Source organism: Xenopus laevis, chromosome 7S (genome assembly GCF_017654675.1).
Source record: "Xenopus laevis strain J_2021 chromosome 7S, Xenopus_laevis_v10.1, whole genome shotgun sequence".
Classification (NCBI taxonomy): Eukaryota; Metazoa; Chordata; class Amphibia; order Anura; family Pipidae; genus Xenopus; species Xenopus laevis.
The window spans coordinates 80,954,168-80,975,590 of record NC_054384.1 but is presented as its reverse complement, the minus strand read 5'-3'; the positions used below and the strand labels follow the sequence as shown (position 1 = coordinate 80,975,590).

At 39.5% G+C, this 21,423-nt stretch overlaps 1 protein-coding gene across 5 annotated transcripts in view; it reads left to right on the top strand.

Annotated features, from left to right (window-relative positions):
- The window catches only part of LOC108697641 (segment polarity protein dishevelled homolog DVL-1), a 72,921-nt gene that overhangs the window by 18,070 nt on the left and 33,428 nt on the right, over positions 1-21,423 (top strand). For all 5 annotated transcript variants that reach the window (XM_041571437.1, XM_041571436.1, XM_018227885.2 and 2 more), the window contains exons 2-4: positions 12,905-12,974; positions 13,380-13,501; positions 13,971-14,083. In XM_041571437.1, coding sequence (XP_041427371.1) covers positions 12,905-12,974; positions 13,380-13,501; positions 13,971-14,083 — 305 coding nt within the window. The remainder of the gene's footprint in view (positions 1-12,904; positions 12,975-13,379; positions 13,502-13,970; positions 14,084-21,423) is intronic.

Below are 21,423 nucleotides of genomic sequence, written 5' to 3'. Positions count from 1 at the left end.
TGGCGAAGTATTGAAGTCAAAGTTTTTTTAAAGAGACAGTACTTCGATTATCGAATGGTCGAATAGTCGAACGATTTTACTTCGAATTGAAGGTCGAAGTCCTAGTAGCCTATTCGATGGTCGAAGTATCCAAAAATTACTTTGAATTTCGAATTTTTTATCTGCGAAAGTTCCCTCGATTTCACTTCGACCCTTGATAAATCTGCCCCTTAATGTTTAAGGACATTTGAAATTACTTAAATGTCAGGTTATTGGGAGGGGGCTAGGGAAGACCCAGCGGTCTTGGTACAGAAAGGCACCAATGACAAAGTTAGAGGAGGTGGTGAAGTCCTCAAGAATGATTTTAAAAAAACTAGATGTAAAGTTGAGGCAAATTGGAGAGGCTTCAAATGGTCTTTTTTTGCCTTCTTGTGGATAAACTAGCAGTTAGGTAGGTTATATATAGATTTAAAAAGTTGAACTTGATGAACATGTGTCTTTTTTCAACCTTACCGTATATACTCGTGTATAAGCCGACCCGTGTATAAGCCGAGGTACCTAATTTACCTAAGAAAACTGGAAAAATGTATTGACTCGTGTATAAGCCTAGGGGCCCCATGTCAGATTTCAAAATGTGAATGTGTAAATGTGTAATCATGTTTTATGGCATAGAAATCTATCTAAAACGATTTAAAAGAGTCAGAACTATTAGCTGGACAATTGCCACTTGTTTTCCCTGTGACCTCCCACCTGTCATGGCTGCTCAGAAGATCAATGAGGTGCTGCACCTAGGAAAGCAGAAAAAAGGTACCGTACCGTACGCTCCTTCCGCGGCCCCAACACACCTCCCTCTCCCATAGCGCAGGACTGTCTGTGCAGGTCCAGTGCAGGTCCAGGAGCAGATACGCTCCTTCCATCAGTTCCATGCTGATCCATAAACATTTTCTGATGTTGAGTTTTTCATTAAGCTATTAAAGAATGGATGGCCCGACACCATGCAACGCACAACTGACACAATGCAGAATCTTCTGCAGCCTTAACAAGAGTGACTGTATTGCTGATGTCACAGGCTCCATTCATTACCTTGTAAACTCTAACACTGTAACGATCGCCGCCCGGAGCAGGTCCAGGAGCATTTTGAGAGCGAACGCCGGCAGGGAAGGACGCGCCGCCCGGAGCTCCTGGACCTGCTCCGGGCGGCGATCACACAGACAGTCCTGCGCTATGGGAGAGGGAGGTGTGTTGGGGCCGCGGAAGGAGCGTATCTGCGGCCGGTGAGGGATTGGCTACGGTATGACCCGCGTATAAGCCGAGGTCGAGTTTTTCAGCACATTTTGGGTGCTGAAAAACTCGGCTTATACGCGAGTATATACGGTAATTACTATGTTACTATGTTAAAGGCTGAAAACCATGAATAAACACTGGAGAAAAGTCTAGTAACATTGCATAGAAACCAGTATAGCTAGTAAAACTAAATAAGATCTTACACAGGTTTCTATACAAGTTTAATAGGTTTGTACTTATATATCAAGTCTATTCATGTATATAATTTTGGCCTATATTTCATGTTTATAAGGGACTGCTTTACAAAAACTATTTTTGCAAAATGAAAACAGAAGCCAGTTCTCTTCTTGGTCTGTTAATCGTCTGGCTTCTGTCACATGGTTTCAGAGATCAGAACCCAAAGTTCAAAGGATATAAACTGCGAGGCATAGGCACACAGTATATACGATGCTGTGTAAAAAGTGAATAAAGTACCCCCTCTTGTAAAATATAAGGATATTATAAGTTACAGAGGAGTTTCATGACCATATAAAAACATGAGGCCGAAGGCCGAGTGTTTTTATACAGGTCATGGAACTCCGAGGTAACTTCTAATATCATCATATTTTACAACTGGGGGTACTTTATTTATTATAATACACACATTTTAGTGAGTCATGTGACAGAAATGACATCAGAACTCACCGTTTATAACTGATGACATCAGAACTCACCGTTTATAAGGATATAATTTACAAGATATTCATGACTTTTGTGTATTATAATGAAATATACGCCGAAAAAAAAGTGTAAAAAGTTGTGTAAAATGAATGGCGAACTTATTAGAGTGTGTGATATTTTATGCTATTGCGAACGGCTGTTATTTTCACTACTTCAGACCGTTATAAGTAAGTTCTGTTGGAAGTTGCTCAAACAAAAAAATGTTAAAAAATTACGCCATTTTTACACCGTTTTTTACACTGTGATGCCTAGCGATGTGTGGTGAATTATTCTGGGATCCGATGTGGGAGAAGATGGTAGCCACCAAATATTTTATGCAGAGAGCTTTTGCTATTATGGGTCTAACACCCTAATTACTGATTGTAAGCTCTGTTACAGTATTTTCAAGGAGATGATGCAATACGATGCAAAATGTTGAGCTAAAATTTATGACAATTAAGGGCTCATTTACAAAAAAAATGGACACAGTTATTAAAAGTGACGAAATGCAGCAGATACTTGTTTCCAGAGATGCTCTGTGTCTGTCCCACTCCTCTTGGGTTCCCACAATGGGCTACATCAATAGGAGATGAGTAATTGAGAAAACAATGCAATATCAACTATGAAAAATTTCATGCACAATTGAATCCCATTTGTCAAAAAGCGTGTGACACATCAGACACAAATCACTGTCATATACACCGTTATGCTGGAATTATGGAAAATAACCACTGGATTGTGGTTAAAATCCTTGGGGTTTGTTTTCAAAGTTGCAGTTTATGCATTGCACGTGCAGTCATAATCACCCTTATGATGTTTAGAGCAAATGGTAAATTAAGTTTATGTTACATTTTTGTGAAATGTTTGTTTTTATCTTGCTCCATCGTGGGCATGGCATCTGTTAGCTAAATACTAACCAAAGGTGCGGACTCGGTACAGCAAGGCCTTTTTTTTTTTAAACAGTGATTTGCCTTTATAATTTCTGAAGCTCAGAAAGGTGTAGAAATAAAAGCTTGTGGTTTGATAACTGAGTCCCCGGGTTTTCCCTACATGCTCCCAGCTAAAGAAAGTATAAATATACCCATTCTGCTGATTTGGCACATGAGCAAAGTTGTAAATAATATTAATATAAAACCAATCCCTGAATAATTTGGCAGCAAAGCTGCATTTCAATGACATTTATTGGTGCTTCTCCGTGCCAGCGTACTACTTATTTATGCCACAGGAATGTACAGATAAGACTTATAAAGAAAATTCCTGTAAGGGTGCAGTTCCTCAAGAAATTGGTTCCTTTGGTTCATAACTTAAAGGCACCACAGATATTTCAGATATAATCTGGATAAGTACAACTGCAAAGAACTATACATAGATAGATATATAGATAAGCACTCTATGAAATTGAGTTATTAATAAATTCTTTGAGAGGTTACTTTTACAATAATGTAGAGAGTGATATTATTAGTTTTTTTTTATTATTTGAGGTGTTTGAACTATTTAGATTTTTGCTAAGCAGCTCACCAGTTTAGAATTTCAGCAGCTATACTGTTGCTAGGGTTCAAATTGCCCTAGCAACCAGGTAGTGGTTTGAATGAGAGAGTGGAAAGGTTGAATAGAAAGGCACTTAATAAAAGGTAACAATGACAATAAAATTGTAGCCTCACAGGTCGATAGTAATTGGCTGTCAGGATCAGTGAGCCCCATTTGAAAGCTGAAAAGAATCAGAAGAAGAAGAAGGCAAACCTTTTAAAAACTATGAAAAATAAATTAAAAAATGACGTCCAATAAAGTTCAAAGAATTGTCAATTCTATAACACATTTGAAGGTGAACTAAATGGTGAAGTTTAGAAAAGGATATGCGTATTAGATAAGTTACTGAGAATCAGCTTAGTCTTATGATTCCTATTAGATTCTTAAACCCAACAAGGTAAAATGCAAGGTGCCACAAAAATAATGTGCCTGGTTGTGCATACCTCCCAATTGTCCTGATTTTCACAGGACAGTCCCGATTTTGACAGCTCAACCCACAGTCCCAGATTTTTACTGTAATGTCCTGACTTTCTCTTTGATCTCCTGCACTGAACAGCCAGAAAGAAGCTACAAAGTTTCTAAAACTTAATTGGCTTTTGGCAGAGAGCCCAGAATCCATGTCAGGTGCACTTAGATACATTTGTAACAATTTAAGAAAAGCAGGTCTGTGACTTGCAGGACAATTCATCTTCATTAGCAAAACTGCAATAACATCTAAAACATGACCCTAAAAACCACCACAGATGTGTTCAAACATTCCATAACCTGCCAAATTTTGAAGAGTGGGCATGGTAATTAGGGGGTGTGACCATAAAATGGATGTGGTCAAAAATCTTTGCCGCGCTGTGCTGCGAAGATTTCTCTTTCTATTCTTTTATTCTAAGTGGTGTGGTTGTGTGCGTGGAACTGATAATTTATTGATACAGTGAGAGGCACAGCAGAGTTCAGCAACGGTGTTTGTTGGTATGACCTGCGGTTACTCAGTGTTTAGAGGAGAAATGACTCATGTTGGACAGAGACAGAAGGGTTTAGTTTATATTTGCCTTCTGAGAAGCAGATTATGAAAGACAATGGCTGGTTAATGACAAAGAGGATTTCTTCCACTAAAAATATTTGGTTTGGAGAGTACAAGATACGTTTCATAGGAGACTGTAAGATTTAAAGGGAAAATACAGAATGTTTTCCAGACTGTTAGGGGCACATTTACTTAGGGTCGAATATCGAGGGTTAATTAACCCAATCTCAATTTCATATTCGACCCTAAGTAAGAAATCCTCTTTTTCATATTTGACCGTCGAAGTAAAATCCTTCGACTTTGAATATCGAAGTCGAAGGGACACATTTACTTAGTTCGAGTGAAGGAATATAATAAAAAAAACTTTTAATTTGAATGATTTTTTTCGTTCAATTCGAAGGATTTCATCGTTCGATCAAATGATTTTTCTTTCGATCGTTCAATCAAACTAATTGCGGTAAATCCTTCCACTTCGATATTCGAAGTCAAAGGATTTACCTACGGCAGTCGAATATCGAGGGGACCTTCCCCATAGGCTAACATTGATGCCCAGTAGGTTTAAGGTGGCGAAGTAGGTGGTCGAAGTTTTTTTTAAAGAGACAGTACTTCGACTATCGAATGGTCAAATAGCCAAACGATTTTTAGTTTGAATCGTTCGATTCGAAGTTGTAGTCGAAGGTCGAAGTAGCCAATTCGATGGTCGAAGTAGCCAAAAATATACTTTGAGATTCAAAGTATTTTTTATTCTATTCCTTCACTAGAGCTAAGTAAATGTGCCCCTTAGTGTGGCCCAACTAAAGCTCAAACTACACTCGATTAAGAGTGGATTTTTTTTACTATATTTTAAAATGAATTTGGTAACTGACATTATACTTTTAACTATACATTATGAACTGTTTCTGGCATGCCAGGGATAATGTTTTATATATATATATATTATTATATATATATATTATATATATATATTATTTCTTTCACCATCAGCCTCAAATTATCTATATGCAGTAGGGATGCACCGAATCCCCCATTTTGGATTCTGCCGAATCCCTGATTCCATCTTGGAAGATTCGGCCGAATACCGAACTGAATCTGAATCCTAATTTGCATATGCAAATTAGGGGCGGGAAATGAAAAAGTGGGAAAAATTGGTTTACTTCCTTGTTTTGTAACAAAAAGTCATGTGAAATCCCGCCTTCCCCACAATTTACATATGCAAAATAGGATTCGGATTCGGTTCGGCCAGGCACAAGGATTTGGCCGAATCCGAAACCTGCTGAAAAAGGCAGAATCTTGGCCGAACCGAATCCTGGATTCGGTGCATCCCTAATATCCAATAAGAAGTATCTATTTTTAAATGTGTTGACGGCGGCATAGAATAAAGGCGGGAAAAAACTGACCCCAATTGAAAATGATTTGCCAGTGTCAGTATTTCATAAAGGAATAACTCGCTTACATAAATACAAGTAAATAGTGCAAGTGGGGTCAAGGCAGTTCTGTAAATGATTAACGTGGGCTTCATGTCAAGTAAAAATGACTTTACCTGCAGGTGAAGACAATGCAATGTACCACATTTTTCTATTATCTTAAGAGAAGCAAACATAAAGCAGTGTCATGGTCCTTTAACCATTTAAGTGCCAACAGAATACACTTTAGTTTAAAAATGACAAGGTGGCAGCAGTGATGCACACAAATTAGTTAGGTTAAAGGGGTGGTTCACCTTTAGGGTAACTTTTATTATGTTATAGAACTGCCAGTTATAAGCAACTTTTCAACAGTTTTTCAATATTTATTTTTTTTACAGTTTTGTAGTTATTTGCCTTTGTCTTCTCGCTCTTTGCAGCTTTCGAACGGGCATCGCTGACCCCTTCTAAAAAACAAATGTCTAAGGCTACAAATGTATTGTTATTGTTACTTTTTGTTACTGATCCTTCTATTCGGGCCTCCTATTCATATTCCTCTTTCATTCAAATCAATGCATGGTGTCTAGGGTAATGTGGGCCCTAGCTACCAGATTGCTTAAGATGCAAACTGCTGAATAAAAAGCAAAATAACTCAAAAACCACAAATAATAAAAAATGAAAACCAAAGGAAAATTTTCTCAGAATATCACTCACTACATCATACTAAAAGTTACCTCAAAGGTGATCAACCCATTTAAAGCTAATATTTAGGAAAGTAGGAATTTGCTAAAGCATCTATAGAATTGCAGTGCATTTGGTAAAAAAATAGCCAAAATAACATAAACCTTTAAAACAAGTGAATGTAAAATTGCTGAGAGTGCTCTTCGAAGCAATTTAACACATTGTTTTGTTTTTTATAACGATATTAGATGTTTTTTAATTGCCAATATATTGGATTTTTAGCAACAGCATCGCCTGCTGGTCATATTTTCATACAGTCGAAAAAAAGATTTTCGGACTTGTTACATAGTTAAATTGGGTTGAAAAAAGACAAAGTCCATCAAGTTGAACCCCTCCAAATGAAAACCCAGCATCCATACACACACCCCTCCCTACTTTTACATAAACATACCTATACTAACTATAGAGTTTAGTATCACAATAGCCCAGGGGTCAGCAACCTTTACTATCAAAAGAGCCATTTTGCCCCCTCTTCCACTAAAGAAAAATAGTCTGGAGCCGCAAAACATGACACAGCTTATAAACTTTTAAAAGTTTTAACCTTTTTTTAATTTTAACTATTACATCAACAGAATACAACAAACAGTAGTGTAGTGCGTATGTCTAGGCCTACTTTGAGATTAATGAAACACTGAATAGCCCTATTAAATGCTAGTGTTCTCATCTGTTTAATGTGACTTCTGTTTCTGAAGCTCCATGCTGATCTTCCCTCTCGCCTTGAGTGTGTGACCGCGGTAAGGACCATGATGAATTGTCTTGTTTGGTTCGGTCTTGCTTGTGGACGTCTATACAGCCCTCGCACCTGCTGGCGGCTTCTTCAGTGTGCGACCGTGATTAGCTAACTGTTAACTTACCGTGGTCGCACACTCAAGAAGCTGCCAGCATGTGCGAGGCCTGTATAGACATCATGACAGGCAAAGCCTCAAGAGCCGCAGCAAGCAGGATGAAGAGCTGCATGAGGCTCTGGAGCCGCGGTACCCATGCAATAGCCTTTAATATTGTCTGTCCAAGGCAGAGCCGGACTGGGAGCAAATAGCAGCCCGGGCAAAAAACAAACAAAGCAGCCCACATGTAAACACACACACACACACACACAAACACAGAGAGACACACACAGAGACACACACACAGACACAAACACAGAGACACACACACAGAAAGAGACACAATCACACAAAAAGACACACAAACACAGAGAGACACACAGACACACACAGAGACACACAAACACAGAAATACACATGGAGACACAAACACACAAAGAGACACACAAACACAGAGACACAGAGAGACACAAACACACAAAAAGACACACAAACACAGAGAGACACACAAACACAGAGAGACACACACAGAGAGACACAAACACACACACACAGAGACACACACAAACACAGAGAGACACAAACACACACACAGACACCCCTACCTCTTCTAGGAGCTTCGTGAAACAGCACAGGAACTCTGACACCTCCCAACCCATCTGCTGGCCAATCAGAGGGACTTTGCCTTTCCCTGACATCTAAGGAGGAGGGAGGAGGGAGGAACACACAGCTGCTTGGTGTGTGTGAAGGAGAAGCACGGCGTGCATGCTGTAAGTCCTCTCTTCCCCTGCCCAGTCACCGCAAATCAGAAGCGGCCCATTCCACAGGTAAATGAATTGGCCCTTCGGGAAATTGCCGAACTGACAGATTGTTAGTCCGGGCCTGGTCCAAGGAATCATCCAAGCCACTCTTAAAGGCATTAACTGAATCAGCCATCACAACATCACCCGGCAGTGCATTCCACAACCTCACTGTCCTCACTGTGAAGAACCCCCTACGTTGCTTCAAATGAAAGTTCTTTTCTTCTAGTCTAAAGGGGTGGCCTCTGGTGCTGTGATCCTCTTTATGGGTAAAAAGGTCCCCTGCCATTTGTCTATAATGTCCTCTAATGTACTTGTAAAGTGTAATCATGTCCCCTCGCAAGCGCCTTTTTTCCAGAGAAAACAACCCCAACCTTGACAGTCAACCCTCATAATTTAAGTCTTCCGTCCCTCTAACCAGTTTAGTTGCACTTAGTCTCTGCACTCTCTCCAGCTCATTTATATCCCTCTTAAGGACTGGAGTCCAAAACTGCACTGCATACTCCAGATGAGGCCTTACCTGGGACCTATAAAGAGGCATAATTATGTTTTCATCCCTTGAGTTAAAGGCCTTTTTTATGCAAGACAGAATTTTATTTGCTTTAGTAGCCATTTGTTATCTACGAAAACCCCTAGATCCTTTTCATTTAAGGTGTGAAAGTGCAATACAGTCCAGTGGTACCATGATTCTCATTGATTCAGATGTTCATTTTTTCAATGTACATAACAATGTGAATTTGTGAAACCACAGTGGTAAAGATGTCAAGGCAGGATTGTATGTCGCAGGCCCCTTCCTCAGTTCAGGGAGGGTTGTTCCAGTTTGGCATAAATGGCCTCCTTCACACACCTCTTTCAAACGTCGTCCCACTCCCAAGTCCCCAATCCCCAGTGCTCCAGGTGTTGGCAGAATTGAACTATCTAACTAACATACAGAAACCCCTTGAAGAGGTTTGTGTGACAGGCCCAGATTTTCTAGGCTCAATTACAGCTCTGGACTGTTTATTAAACGGCAAGTTTTATGAAGTTTGCCTACCAGCAGCAATGGCATAACTACCATACATCCATACCATACGTCCTCCTCCACAGCCTGGTGCTTTAATTTTCCTTGTTTACAGCAGATGATTTGCCAGCCGGGGACCTTCCCCAAAACCAATCTTAATGGGGGCCTGGCCCTTCTATGTTACGTCACTGACCAGCAGCTTCCATATTACCTTACACATGCCTCCTATTGTGTTTTAATACTACACGACAGCAAGGGGTTTTGTATGACATATACTTTATGAGTCTATGTGAGTTTTTCTCACAGACAACAGAATGCTAATATATTCCAGCAGAAATTACATCTCACAGATAAGTCCAGCTTTGGACGGGGGGTCTGGGGCTCTCCAAGTGGATGTGTCAGTGCCCCCCTCCAACACCCCCCCCCCATATGCAACCCACTCTGACAGTCCCTGCCCCAGGTGCAATCCCCTCCGACGACCAAGATGCAAGGTAGCCTGGGCCAGGACTGGATGTCAGGGAGAGGCATAGGGAGCAGGTCTGGGCCCGACCCTGGATAAGTACTTCTGTACCCTTTGGTTCTGTACAGCAAACATAACAAAATAAAAAAATTTTCACCTCAAATTCTTTGTTTCTCCCTTGGCCCAAATTAGGAAAATGAGCAATTATATTCAATGTTGATGATCCGGGATAGAAAACAGATTTTACAAATTCTGACCAGGTCTCTGCATCATTTATTTAGAGGCGTTTTATTGAAGATGTCTACAGACACGAATCTGTACAGAAGAACACATTTCTTCCTAGACAAGAGAATGTTCTCACTGCTCAGTAACTCCAGGCTGATGAATTAATGGCGAGAGAATTCCCCAGCATTGTTATTGTTTGCACTTAGTTATGATTTATAACTTTGCTTTTTCTTTTAGCCTCACCACCGTGACCAGGTTTTCTTTTCAATGTTCCATTACAAATCAAGTAAGATCTGTTGTCACAATATTGCTGTCACAGTTAATTACACACACAAACTGTGCATGGTATAGCAAATATGCTTAAATATGAATACAAAGGACAGTGCTGTGTACAGATTGTCATATGAGAAGTGTAAACAGTTTGCCAGTGTGCAGGCTTTTATGCCCTGTGCTGTGTTTATGGGATCATGCAGAAGTTAAAGTATAGGGTATAGTTTATGCATAACTACCTCACTTATAACAATGTAAGCAGCCTATATGGCAAATATTGCACTTTGCACACTACACTGCATTTGTAAATAACCCTTCCAGACTTTGGTTGGGTGCACTGATAAAAAACAGTGAAGAAACCTTGTATTAGGGTAAGGCCACACTGGCGTTTTGGGGAGATTTGGTCGCCTGGCGACTAATCGGCTCGTTTTTGCGGCGACCAATCTCCCCAAACGCCTTCCTTCACTCTGCACCGGCTAAAATGAAAAAACACAAGTGCCGATTCGTTTTCCGAAGTCGCCCGAAGTTTCCTCTGCAACTTCGGGCGACTTTGGAAAACGAATTGCCTTGTGTGATTAGCGTCGGCATTTTTTGTAAGTATGTAGTGCATTTAAAATCAAGTCCCCCAGCAAACAGTGTGACTGAGTAGTAAGACTCATTATTTTATCGCTTTTTTGTGTGTACTGGCTTCTTATCGTTTATAGCAGCAGGTCAACTGAATGTGGGTTATACAAAGCACTGGAACAAGGGTACTTCTAGCAGCAGCAGCATGGGTTAGACCAAGTGCTGGTGATTTCTTTTTGTATTTCCTGTACAAACTGTAGCCAAATTTTGCCTATAGCTGCCATTCAGCCTTATGAAGAATTATTTACAGGTGTATGTTGCTGGGGCTTAAATGCTTCTCGCTTTCTCACTAGAACTCCTGAGTTAAGGTTAAGTGCACTGTGGTGTCACACTGTTTGCTGGGGGACTCGATTTTTAATGTTCTACAAACTTAAAATGCTAATAGTGTGGGAATCACATACAATAAGGGGGCTTTGACGTGGCACGTGAGCTTATATATTCTGGCCAAAGTGTGGTACTAACACCTCATTTTTTGTAATAATTATTTTTAAAGGCAAACCGTGCTGGCAATCTTTCTCCTTCTTTTTGTGCAACAGTCTAGAGCAGACCACACAAGCAATGGGGCATAAAATGAGAGGGGGCCCATAAGGACCTCCCCAGCCCTTGCCAACCCAGGGGGGGCCTGAGTGTTCTAAGTTACGCCACTACCAACTCTGCTCCTAATTCAAAGCACAGGGGAAAGGGGGTTTGAAGCAGACCTAGAAGCTTTATGATTTCTTAAAAGCTTCTAGATGAGCTTTCACTTCCATTCATTCTGCGGACTAGATACATCTTAAAGTTTTCTTTATAATAGTAAAAAAAAAAAAAAATAATACATTTAATGCCAGAGCAGTGACTGAGGAAACCTTGTGAAATTTGCCTAAAGTGAGGTGGCATCTGTTCAACCCTGAACAATGCATTCTTCACAAGAGAGAAACTATAACTGGTACATGAGTATTTTCTGTCTATGCTTCGGTAGTAAAGCATGTCACTGGAGAGTATTCCTTTCACTTGACATTGCTCCTCCACTGCAGTGTTAATGCCCCTTTTGTTCTTTTAATCCTCTGTCAAATCTTTCTATGCTATTGATTTTGAAAGAGTCTTCAATGACAACAGAGTTGTTAAAGAAAAAACACTATATATTTTTAAAAGTACATCAAAAACCCCTATTCTTTATGCCAATGAAACTAACATACTATACAATGTTTAGTGGAATTCTGACTTGTATTGCCTATGCCAACTTTGTGTTGTTTGATTTTGTTTCCCTGCTTTTATTGTCAATAAACTTACCTGAACAAAAAAAAAACCCTATTCTTTAAATGTACATTTTACCAAAACAATATATGTAATACATGTTCTGCATGCCTTTTCTACCATAGTTAAATAAAGGTACTTGTATAGATCTTTGTTACAAAGTTATTGCATGGTATAGCTAAAGGTGGCCATACACGGGCTGATAAAAGCTGCCGACAGACCGTGACGGCAGCTTATTGGCCCGTGTATGGGGCCCCCCGACGGGCTTCACCGATCGAGATCTGGCCGAAAGTCGGCCAGATCTCGATCGGATGGGACAGAAAATCCCGTTGGATCGCGGCCGCATCTATGCCCGTTTGGGCATCGTTAGGATCCGATCGTTGGGCCCTAGGGCCCACGATCGGATCAGCCGATATTGCCCACCTCAAGGTGGGCATATCGGAGGGAGATCCGCTCGTTTGGCGACATCGCCAAACGAGCGGATCTCTCCATGTATGGGCACCCTAAGAAGGATTTTTCCACCGTTTTGCAGATTGGTCACTGGAGGGCACAGTTTTATTAGAGTTTTTGAATGAAGTTTTCCTTTCAGAGCAATATGGCTACTTTTTTTAATAAGCACATCAGTAAGGTTTATTGAGTAGAATTACCTATCCCAGTGTGCCAAAAGTAATAATTTTGCATTGCACAACACATTGGGTAAGATAGATAAATAAATAAACACACTACACCTGGGACTGGGACTCATAAGTACATGAACACTATGTATGACAACTGAGCAGGTCAAACTCAGTCTCTAACTAGTTTATCACCGTCTGTCTTTCAGGGTGGTTAAAGAGGAAATCTCGGATGACAATGCAAAGCTCCCATGTTTTAATGGCAGAGTGGTATCTTGGGTAAGTGTTCTCATTTAGTACTCATTCTGTAAGAGATTGTAGTAGGTGGTATAAGATAATGCACAGTAATTTGAACTCAGACATTGGGTGAAGCGGGTCAATTTACTTAACTTCAGAGTATAGATTGTATGCTTGAAGATCAAGTATTAATATGCCTGAAACTGAACTGCATGTACAGGAATGTGTTAATACACAAATTAAAATGTATTTTTTCTGTTATCTAGGTACAAAATTGACAACTTTATTATATTTATTGGTTTTAAGCCATTAAAACATTCAAGCGACCTCTGTATGTGTAGCTCTGTGCTTAAACTATAAACCCACAATTTCTCCCCCATCCTATGTTGTATATACATCCTTTTTCCTCTGATTTACTTTCTCTTTCACTTTTTCCCCCCTTTTTAGCTGGTGTTGGCGGAAAGCTCACACTCGGATGGTGGATCTCAAAGCAATGAAAGTCGCACAGACCTTCCTCTTCCTATAGAGAGAACAGGAGGCATTGGGGATTCACGCCCACCATCCTTTCAGTAAGAGATTTAGAGAATTCTGACTTGTTATTGAGTGGAAAGTGTCTTGTCTGAAGCAAAATATCTTGCACATCATAGTAATAAGTGGTTGCCCTTTGACACTATGGTATTTTTGAAAATGGTAAAGTAATACACTGTACACCTTGCAGTGAATGCACTGATAAAGTTACAGTCGGCACAAGGTTGCAAAATTATGCTGTAGTGCACCAGAATTAGGCGCAATCATATGGAGTATGGCCTGATTCTATGCACCAATGAGCTATCTATTGCTTGTGTCTACTCCTTAATAAACAAGCCCTTGTGTTGGCAAAAATCTGTGTTTACAGAAATCCATGTGCTGAATTATATGTGTGCATGAAAATGTTCTGTGTACTCCACAGTTTTTTCCCTGGTGTAATAATTAGCATTTGTGCACAGAATTAGTTGTAATATGAAATCAGTATAATATTATATTGCTTATATATTACAGCCCAAATGCCAGTTGTAGCCGAGATGGACTAGACAATGAGACTGGCAGAGACTCTGTTGTTAGCCACCGAAGGGATCGACACAGGAGAAAAAACAGAGAGACACATGATGATGGTACGGTACGCTGTCATTGTACTGCATAGTGCTTAAAGGACACGGAAAATGTAACACAATATTTGGTCCATGGAAAGGCATACATGTATCCTCTCTAACAGTGCTCTTAATTTGTTTCACTTTCCAGCCATTTACTACTTGCACGTTATCTATTGCAAGTAGGGTGGTTCGCTGTCCATGTTGTTGACGTAGGGGCCTGTAAGGATGGTGGCTGCAAATAAGCTGAGACTAGGAAAATTCAGTGGTGGAGCAGCGCACAATACAAGCGGTATTGATAAAAAGAAACCTAGCAGGATATTGGGGTGACTAATTGTATGGTGTCCTTTATAGGCAAAATATACCCACAAAATCAATACTTAAGCAACAGATAGGAGCAGATTTATTAAGGTTCGAATGGTAAATTTGAATTTTCAAATTTTTTTTGTGTGTCAAAACTCACAGATTCGAAATTAAAAGCACCAACTGGAATGTAAAATAGAATGTGATATTTATCACACCTTGACCATGGAAACAGTTCTAATTCGAATATTTGCCACCTAAAACCAGAGTCCAGGTACAAGTCAATGGCAGAGGTCCGTTGAACCATTTGAAGATGTTAATAGTCTTCCTGGCATTTGAGGTTTTTTTCGGAGAAAAACTCCAATTGAGTTTCATTCAAATTTTCGGGTCAGTAACATTCCTTCAAATATTAGACGTTCAAGTTTTTTCTTAAATAAGATAACATTTGAGTTTTGAGTACATTCAAATTTATTAGAGTAAAAAAAATTCACATAAATTCAACCTTTGATAAATCAGCCCCATAGTATTAATGCAAATACATATTTTCATATATTCATAGTCATATGAAAAAGTTTGGGAACCCCTCTCAGCCTGCATAATAATTGACTCCACCTACAACAAAAAAGATAACCGTGGTATGTCTTTCATTTCCCAGGAACATCTGAGTACTGGGGTGTTTTCTGAACAAAGATTTTTAGTGAAGCAGTATTCAGTTGTATGAAATTAAATCAAATGTGAAAAAATAGCTGTGCAAAAAATGTAGGTATCCTTGTAATTTTGCTAATTTGAATGCATGTAACTGCTCCATACTGATTACTGGCAACACCAAATTGGTTGGATCAGCTTGTTAAGCCTTGAACTTCATAGGCAGGTGTGTCCAATCATGAGAAAAGGTATTTAAGGTTCCAATTGCAAGTTGTGCTTCTGTTTGACTCTCCTCTGAAGAGTGACAGCATGGGATCCTCAAAGCAACTCTCAAAAGATCTGAAAACAAAGATTGTTCAGTTTAATGGTTTAGGGAAAGGCTACAAAAAGCTATCTCAGAGATTTACACGGTCAGTTTCATCTGTAAGGAATGTAATCAGGAAATGGAAGGCCACAGGCACAGAGGATTGTTAGAATGGTTACAGACAAACCTAAGATCACCTCCAAAGACCTGCAGGAACATTTTGCTGCAGATGGTGTATCTGTACATTGTTCTACAATTCAGCGCAATTTGCACAAAGAACATCTGTTTGGCAGGGTGATGAGAAAGAAGCCATTTCTGCACTCACACCACAAACAGAGTCGCTTGTTGTATGCAAAAGCTCATATAGACAAGCCACAGTCATTTTGGAACAAAGTGCTTTGGACTGATGAGACAAAAATTGAGTGATTTGGTCATAACAAAAATCGCTTTGCATGGCGGAAGAAGAACACTGCATTCCAAGAAAAACACTTACTACCTATTGTCAAATTTGGTGGAGGTTCCATCATGCTGTGTGTCTGTGTGGCTAGTTCAGGGACTGGGGCCCTGTTAAAGTCGAAGGTCGGATGAATTCAACCCAATATTAACGAATTCTTCAGGATAATGTTCAAGCATCAGTCACAAAGTTGAAGCTATGCAGGGGTTGTATATTCCAACAAGACAATGACCCTAAACACACCTGGAAATCTACAAAGGCATTTATGCAGAGCGAGAAGTACAATATTCTTGAATGGCTGTCACAGTCCCCCGACTTGAATATCATCGAAAGTCTATGGGATGATTTGAAGCAGGCTGTCCATGTTCGCAGCCATCAAATTTAACTGAACTGGAGAGATTTCGTATGGAAGAATGGGCAAAAATACCGCCATCTAGAATCCAGACACTCGTCAAAGGCTATAGGAGGCGTCTAGAGGCTGTTACATTTGCAAAAGGAGGCTCAACTAAGTATTTATGTAATATCTATTTTGGGGTGCCCAAATTTATGCACCTGTCTAATTTTGTTATGATGCATATTGCATATTTTCTGTTAATCCAATAAACTTTATGTCACTGCTGAAATACTACTGTTTCTATAAGGCTTGTTATATACTGTATTTAAAGGAAGTTGCTACTTTGAAAGCTCAGCCAATGATCAACAAAACTCCAAAGAATGAAGAGGAGTTCCCAAACTTTTTCATATGACTGTAAACAAAGATTAATGATCTGTAAATGCAAAAAAGTGTGTCCTTATTTTTTATTAATGAACAAGAGTATCTGCCCCATACAGAAAAATAAGAAAGTCCTCCATTTTGTACTGCTTTATATATATATATTTTTTTTCATTGTTCATGGTATCTTTCATGGGGGAGGATGGTGGGTCTACTCTCTGGGCCTGTAAAAGCTGTCTAAGCAGATGGCTGATGGTAGCAGCCCATGATATTTCATACATTAAGAATCCCATTTTGTTTTCAGTTTCTCAGCTATCTTCCCTCTTGGGATAGAGCCTTCTGCTACTCTTTCAAGGAGGAAAGGGGTTATGTTAACTGATGAGACCCTGATCTGTTAAGAAGCAACAAAGCCATTTTCAGAACAGATTTATTATTTTTGTTAAAGTGCCAACATATTCTACAGTGCTATATAATAAATGGTTGTAGGCAGTGAACATACCGATTACATACAAAAGAACAAAAGAAAATGCTTAAAAGCTAATTTACCATAGACCTATTTTATTCAGGGTATAGGTTTTGTGCAGAGCCAATATTAATCAAACTACACATGTATGTGTATAAACATTTGTTTAAAATACTAAATAATATTTGAACCACATACCGGTATACAGGTTTTGCTTAAAAGTTCAACAATAATTTAGAATATCAGCCCGGATAGCACATCTTTAGATGCTATAAAGCAGCTCACTGCTTCTGCTGTGTGGTTCGGGTGTGTTCCACCTCAACCCTTACACTTGGATTTTAAAATGCTCAAACAAAAGAACAATCCATGTTCAACAATCCACGAAGATCTTCCGTGATTCCTCCGCCCGAGTATGTAGCTAAGGGGGACACAATCAGCAAATATCCAATTGCAGCAACGCAAACCAGGAAAGTTCAAGGACTGTAAAGATCAAAGTTTAAACCGCCCATCATTATTGATGCTTCTGATTTATTCTACTTGCTTATTTGCTTCTGTCCCTATTGACCCAGATGAACACTAGAAACCAGAAAATACGCCAAAAAAAAATGAACTAAAAAATATCTGACGCACCGAAAATATTTGATGCATTTGTGTCCAAATTGCAAGGGTCATTGCTTTAATTTTGCCACATCAGCTACAGTTGGGTCAGGCACATCCCCCTTGCAACCACAACAATGTTGCAATTCTGGGGAAAACACTGCAGTATAGGAAAGAAATTGGCAATTGCACTAAAACTGCACTTTGCTCAATGCACTTATTAAACAATATGTATCTTATCATTGCCACTAATTCCCTTAGGCTAATGCCAGGCTGATTCTTGGCATGTAGCACTCGGGCCAGTGCAGTGGCTCCATGTGCACAGGGATAGGCTAACTCATGGGGCTGATTCTCTGCCTCTTTTTATATGCAGACTGGTGTGGCATTAAGGTGGACATAGACTCACAGATAATATTGTACAAAACAAGATCCAACCGATATCGGCAGAAGTCTTGAATATCGGTCGGCTCGTCAATTGGGCTGAACAGAAAATTTTGATTGGGTGCCTTTGAAGGCACCCAAACATGGGACATTGTTAGTGCTGAATCGTCAGATACAGCTAGAATTCTATTGTTTCTATATGTATATCTGACGATTCAGCTCTACACGTGTGTAATGAAACTAAGAATCTTTCTTGGAAAGATCGTTTCCAAGAAAGATCGTAATTGTTATGTCTTTGGCCACCTTTAGCCTTATGGCTATACATAACCCTTCTGTTACTGGTACTATGCTGTAATCACTTGAAGCCCAGTGCGACTGTGAAAACAGGACAGATAGGGGTCAAGGTTTTGCACCACATGCTTAACTCTCTCTGGAGGACTCAGTGTGCTAAATAGCTTTTATGAACTCAGCACACCATTAACGTGTTAGCAAAACAAGCATGTTTTTACTAAAGGCTTAGGTGTTTCCAGAAGATGAAAAGCCACCCTACATTCCTTGCTAATTGGACCTTATCAGGTGTCTCCATAGGGGCAGCATGCAGCTGGGGAACTATGGGGGAAGCACTGGTTCCAGCTGTGAGATAGCAGCAAGTGTGCTGAGCACAGCTGTTCTGTGTACAGGTTCATCGACCTCTTTATCTGCTTAAGTTACATGAGAAGAATGAGGAATGCCATGATAAATGTTTCCAATTTTCCTTTAGCTTTATGACAGGGTTTGTGTGGGAGACTTAACATATTTTGCAAATATGTCGACTTTGTGTAGAACAGCTTTTGTTGCAGTTCAGTCGTCTCCTTGCTGGCACACTATTAACCCACGTATATTGCTATGGCAATGGCTCAGGGGGATCTATCTACATGGGGTTTGTATGTTCTCCCTGGGTTTCCTCCCACACGTCAAAAAACAGGCTGGCAGGTAAATTGACCCAACTATGTGTAAATTTTATGGGGACCTTAGGTTCTAAGCTCCACTGGGACAGGTACAGATGTGAATGATGTATCAAGTGACTTTGACACAAACTTATATATATATATACACACACACACACACACAGTAACAGTGACATTTAATGGACGATTAAACAAACAACAGCTGTAGCTCGTGTTATTATTTACAATGATTCGAAATTTACGGTGCACTCCCTCTTTTACTGTAGTGTAGTCTATACAGGTTTTTGTTCAACAAGTGTGAAGAAAAAAACAGTAATGCCCAATGTTTTCTCTTATTATTATGAATTTAATAATCATGTACAAATTCACACCATTGAAGTCGTAATTACTCTACTATCTGTGTATATTATACAGATAAGTGATCTTATGCTGGCAATAGACATACACCATTTCATATTTTCATTATCTGCCCATAAATCCTGACCTATATCCATGTACCACCAGGCCCGGATTTGTGGAAAGGCCACCTAGGCCCGGACCTAGGGCGACAGGAATTTAGGGGGGTGGCATGCTGCCCAACCACACCCACATCCACCCCCCATTGCTCCTGTCCCCCTGGAGGTGACAGGGGCGAGGAATGGTAGTGGGCCTAGGGGTGCCCCATGTAAATCTGGCACTGTATACCACGAAACTCTGGAGAGAGAAGCATGTTGGATTATTGGTATTCTGTTGCCTTGCTCTGCATACATTTGTTTAGCCCTGCATATTTTCTTCTGTAAAGAGTTATCGGGCTGTATGTGCGGGGACATTTATAGAATCCTTTATAAATCAGGACTTTGTTTTTGATGAGTGAGTGAAGCATAATTGGCTGTTTGAGCTTCTTTCAAAAGGGAAATAGTGTGAGTCAGCCCAGTGATGATGTTATGCTTCTCTGTTTAGCATATCCATCTTGTTGCTTTATTCTTGATGTAAATTCACTCAGTTCATGTATTACAGTATACAGCTGATATTCTTAAAATCAATTATTTCAGGTCGTAGCAAAAGCCAGAAATGAGTCATTGTGCGTTTTTTTCAGTAATTCCCTATACATTTCTGATGGGCAGGCAAAAGCATAATTTCTGTTTCACACTGGAGTGTAGTTTGCTGATGAGCCCATTAAATATGGTTATCTCTCTCTTATCTCTTTTACTATTTTCTATTTACTGTTAGCAAGTTTTTGTACCATGTCTTTGGTGATGATATTTTAACCATTATTTTCCCCCTTCAGCTAATTTATGTAATTGATTGCCAGTCTGAAGTTGCTTCCTCGTATAACTGAACAAATACAAAATATTTCCTTCTTCTCACATTGTATTAGCTTTGACATCAACCTCTCCCTGTCAACAAGTCATTTCATCACTCAAACTTTGCAGTCACCGAGTTTCATTTTGCTCAACTCTCCATTTGTCCACACATTCAGGCTGTCTGTAAAAATGTTGTTTTGCTCTCACAGCATCTCCTGTATCCAAGCCTTTATTACCCAAGAGCCTTGTGTGTCTTGTCTTCGTTCCCTCCGTTGACATCTGCATTTCTTAGCTGAAAGACCTTTCTTGATATTTACCCAGTTGATTAAGCTTAATTTTTGTGCTTTGGGACTGTAATGTAATATGATATTGAGATTAACTAGTCAGTCTCTTGCTGTGTGGAATTCTTAGAAATCAGTCTGCAACAGCACTCTATAAAAATTTACATTACACAACTCATTATGTAAAGTACCAAAAATAGCCACAACCTGTAATTTATTTTGTATTTGCACACTGCTTTTTGCTGTATACAGATTTAGGATCCGTTATATGGAAATCTGTTACCCCCGACATCTCTGAATTATTGGAAGGCCATCTCCCAAAGGGGTATATTTATCAAAGAGTGAAGTTAATAGTGAAGTTCCGCCACTAGAGTGAAACTCCGCCACTCTCCATTCATTTCTATGGGATTTTTATAGGCAAATTTATCAAAGGGTGAACTTTCACTTTCACCCATTGATAAATAGGCCTTTCATAATCCAATAGAACTGAATTGAGAGCTGCGGAATTTCACTCTTTGATAAATTTACCCCATAGACTCCAAATAATTTCGATTTTTAAGAATTACTTTTTTTTCTCTGTAATAATGAAACAGTACGTTGTACTTGATCCTAACTAACAGATAATCAATCCTTACTGGAAGCAAAGCAATGCCTGTAGGTTTAATTCATGCTTCAATGATTTTTTAGTAGACTTAGGGTATGAAGATCGAAATTAAAAATAAATCCCTTATCTGTAAAACCCCAGGTCCCGAGCATCCTACATTTTTTTACACCATAATGTCCATAGGTCTGTATATGTATGTGTGTATTTGTGCTAGGGTCAGTTAGAGGGGTCAAACATAATGGTTGTATGTCTTTTTAACTGTATAACTAATGATAGCCTTTGGCATGATGATGCCAGACAATAGGGATTATTTACAAACAGCAAAAGGTGTTATTTTAAGGCATTTTTGTAACAATTTTGTAACAGCAACATTACCACAGAATGCTTTAC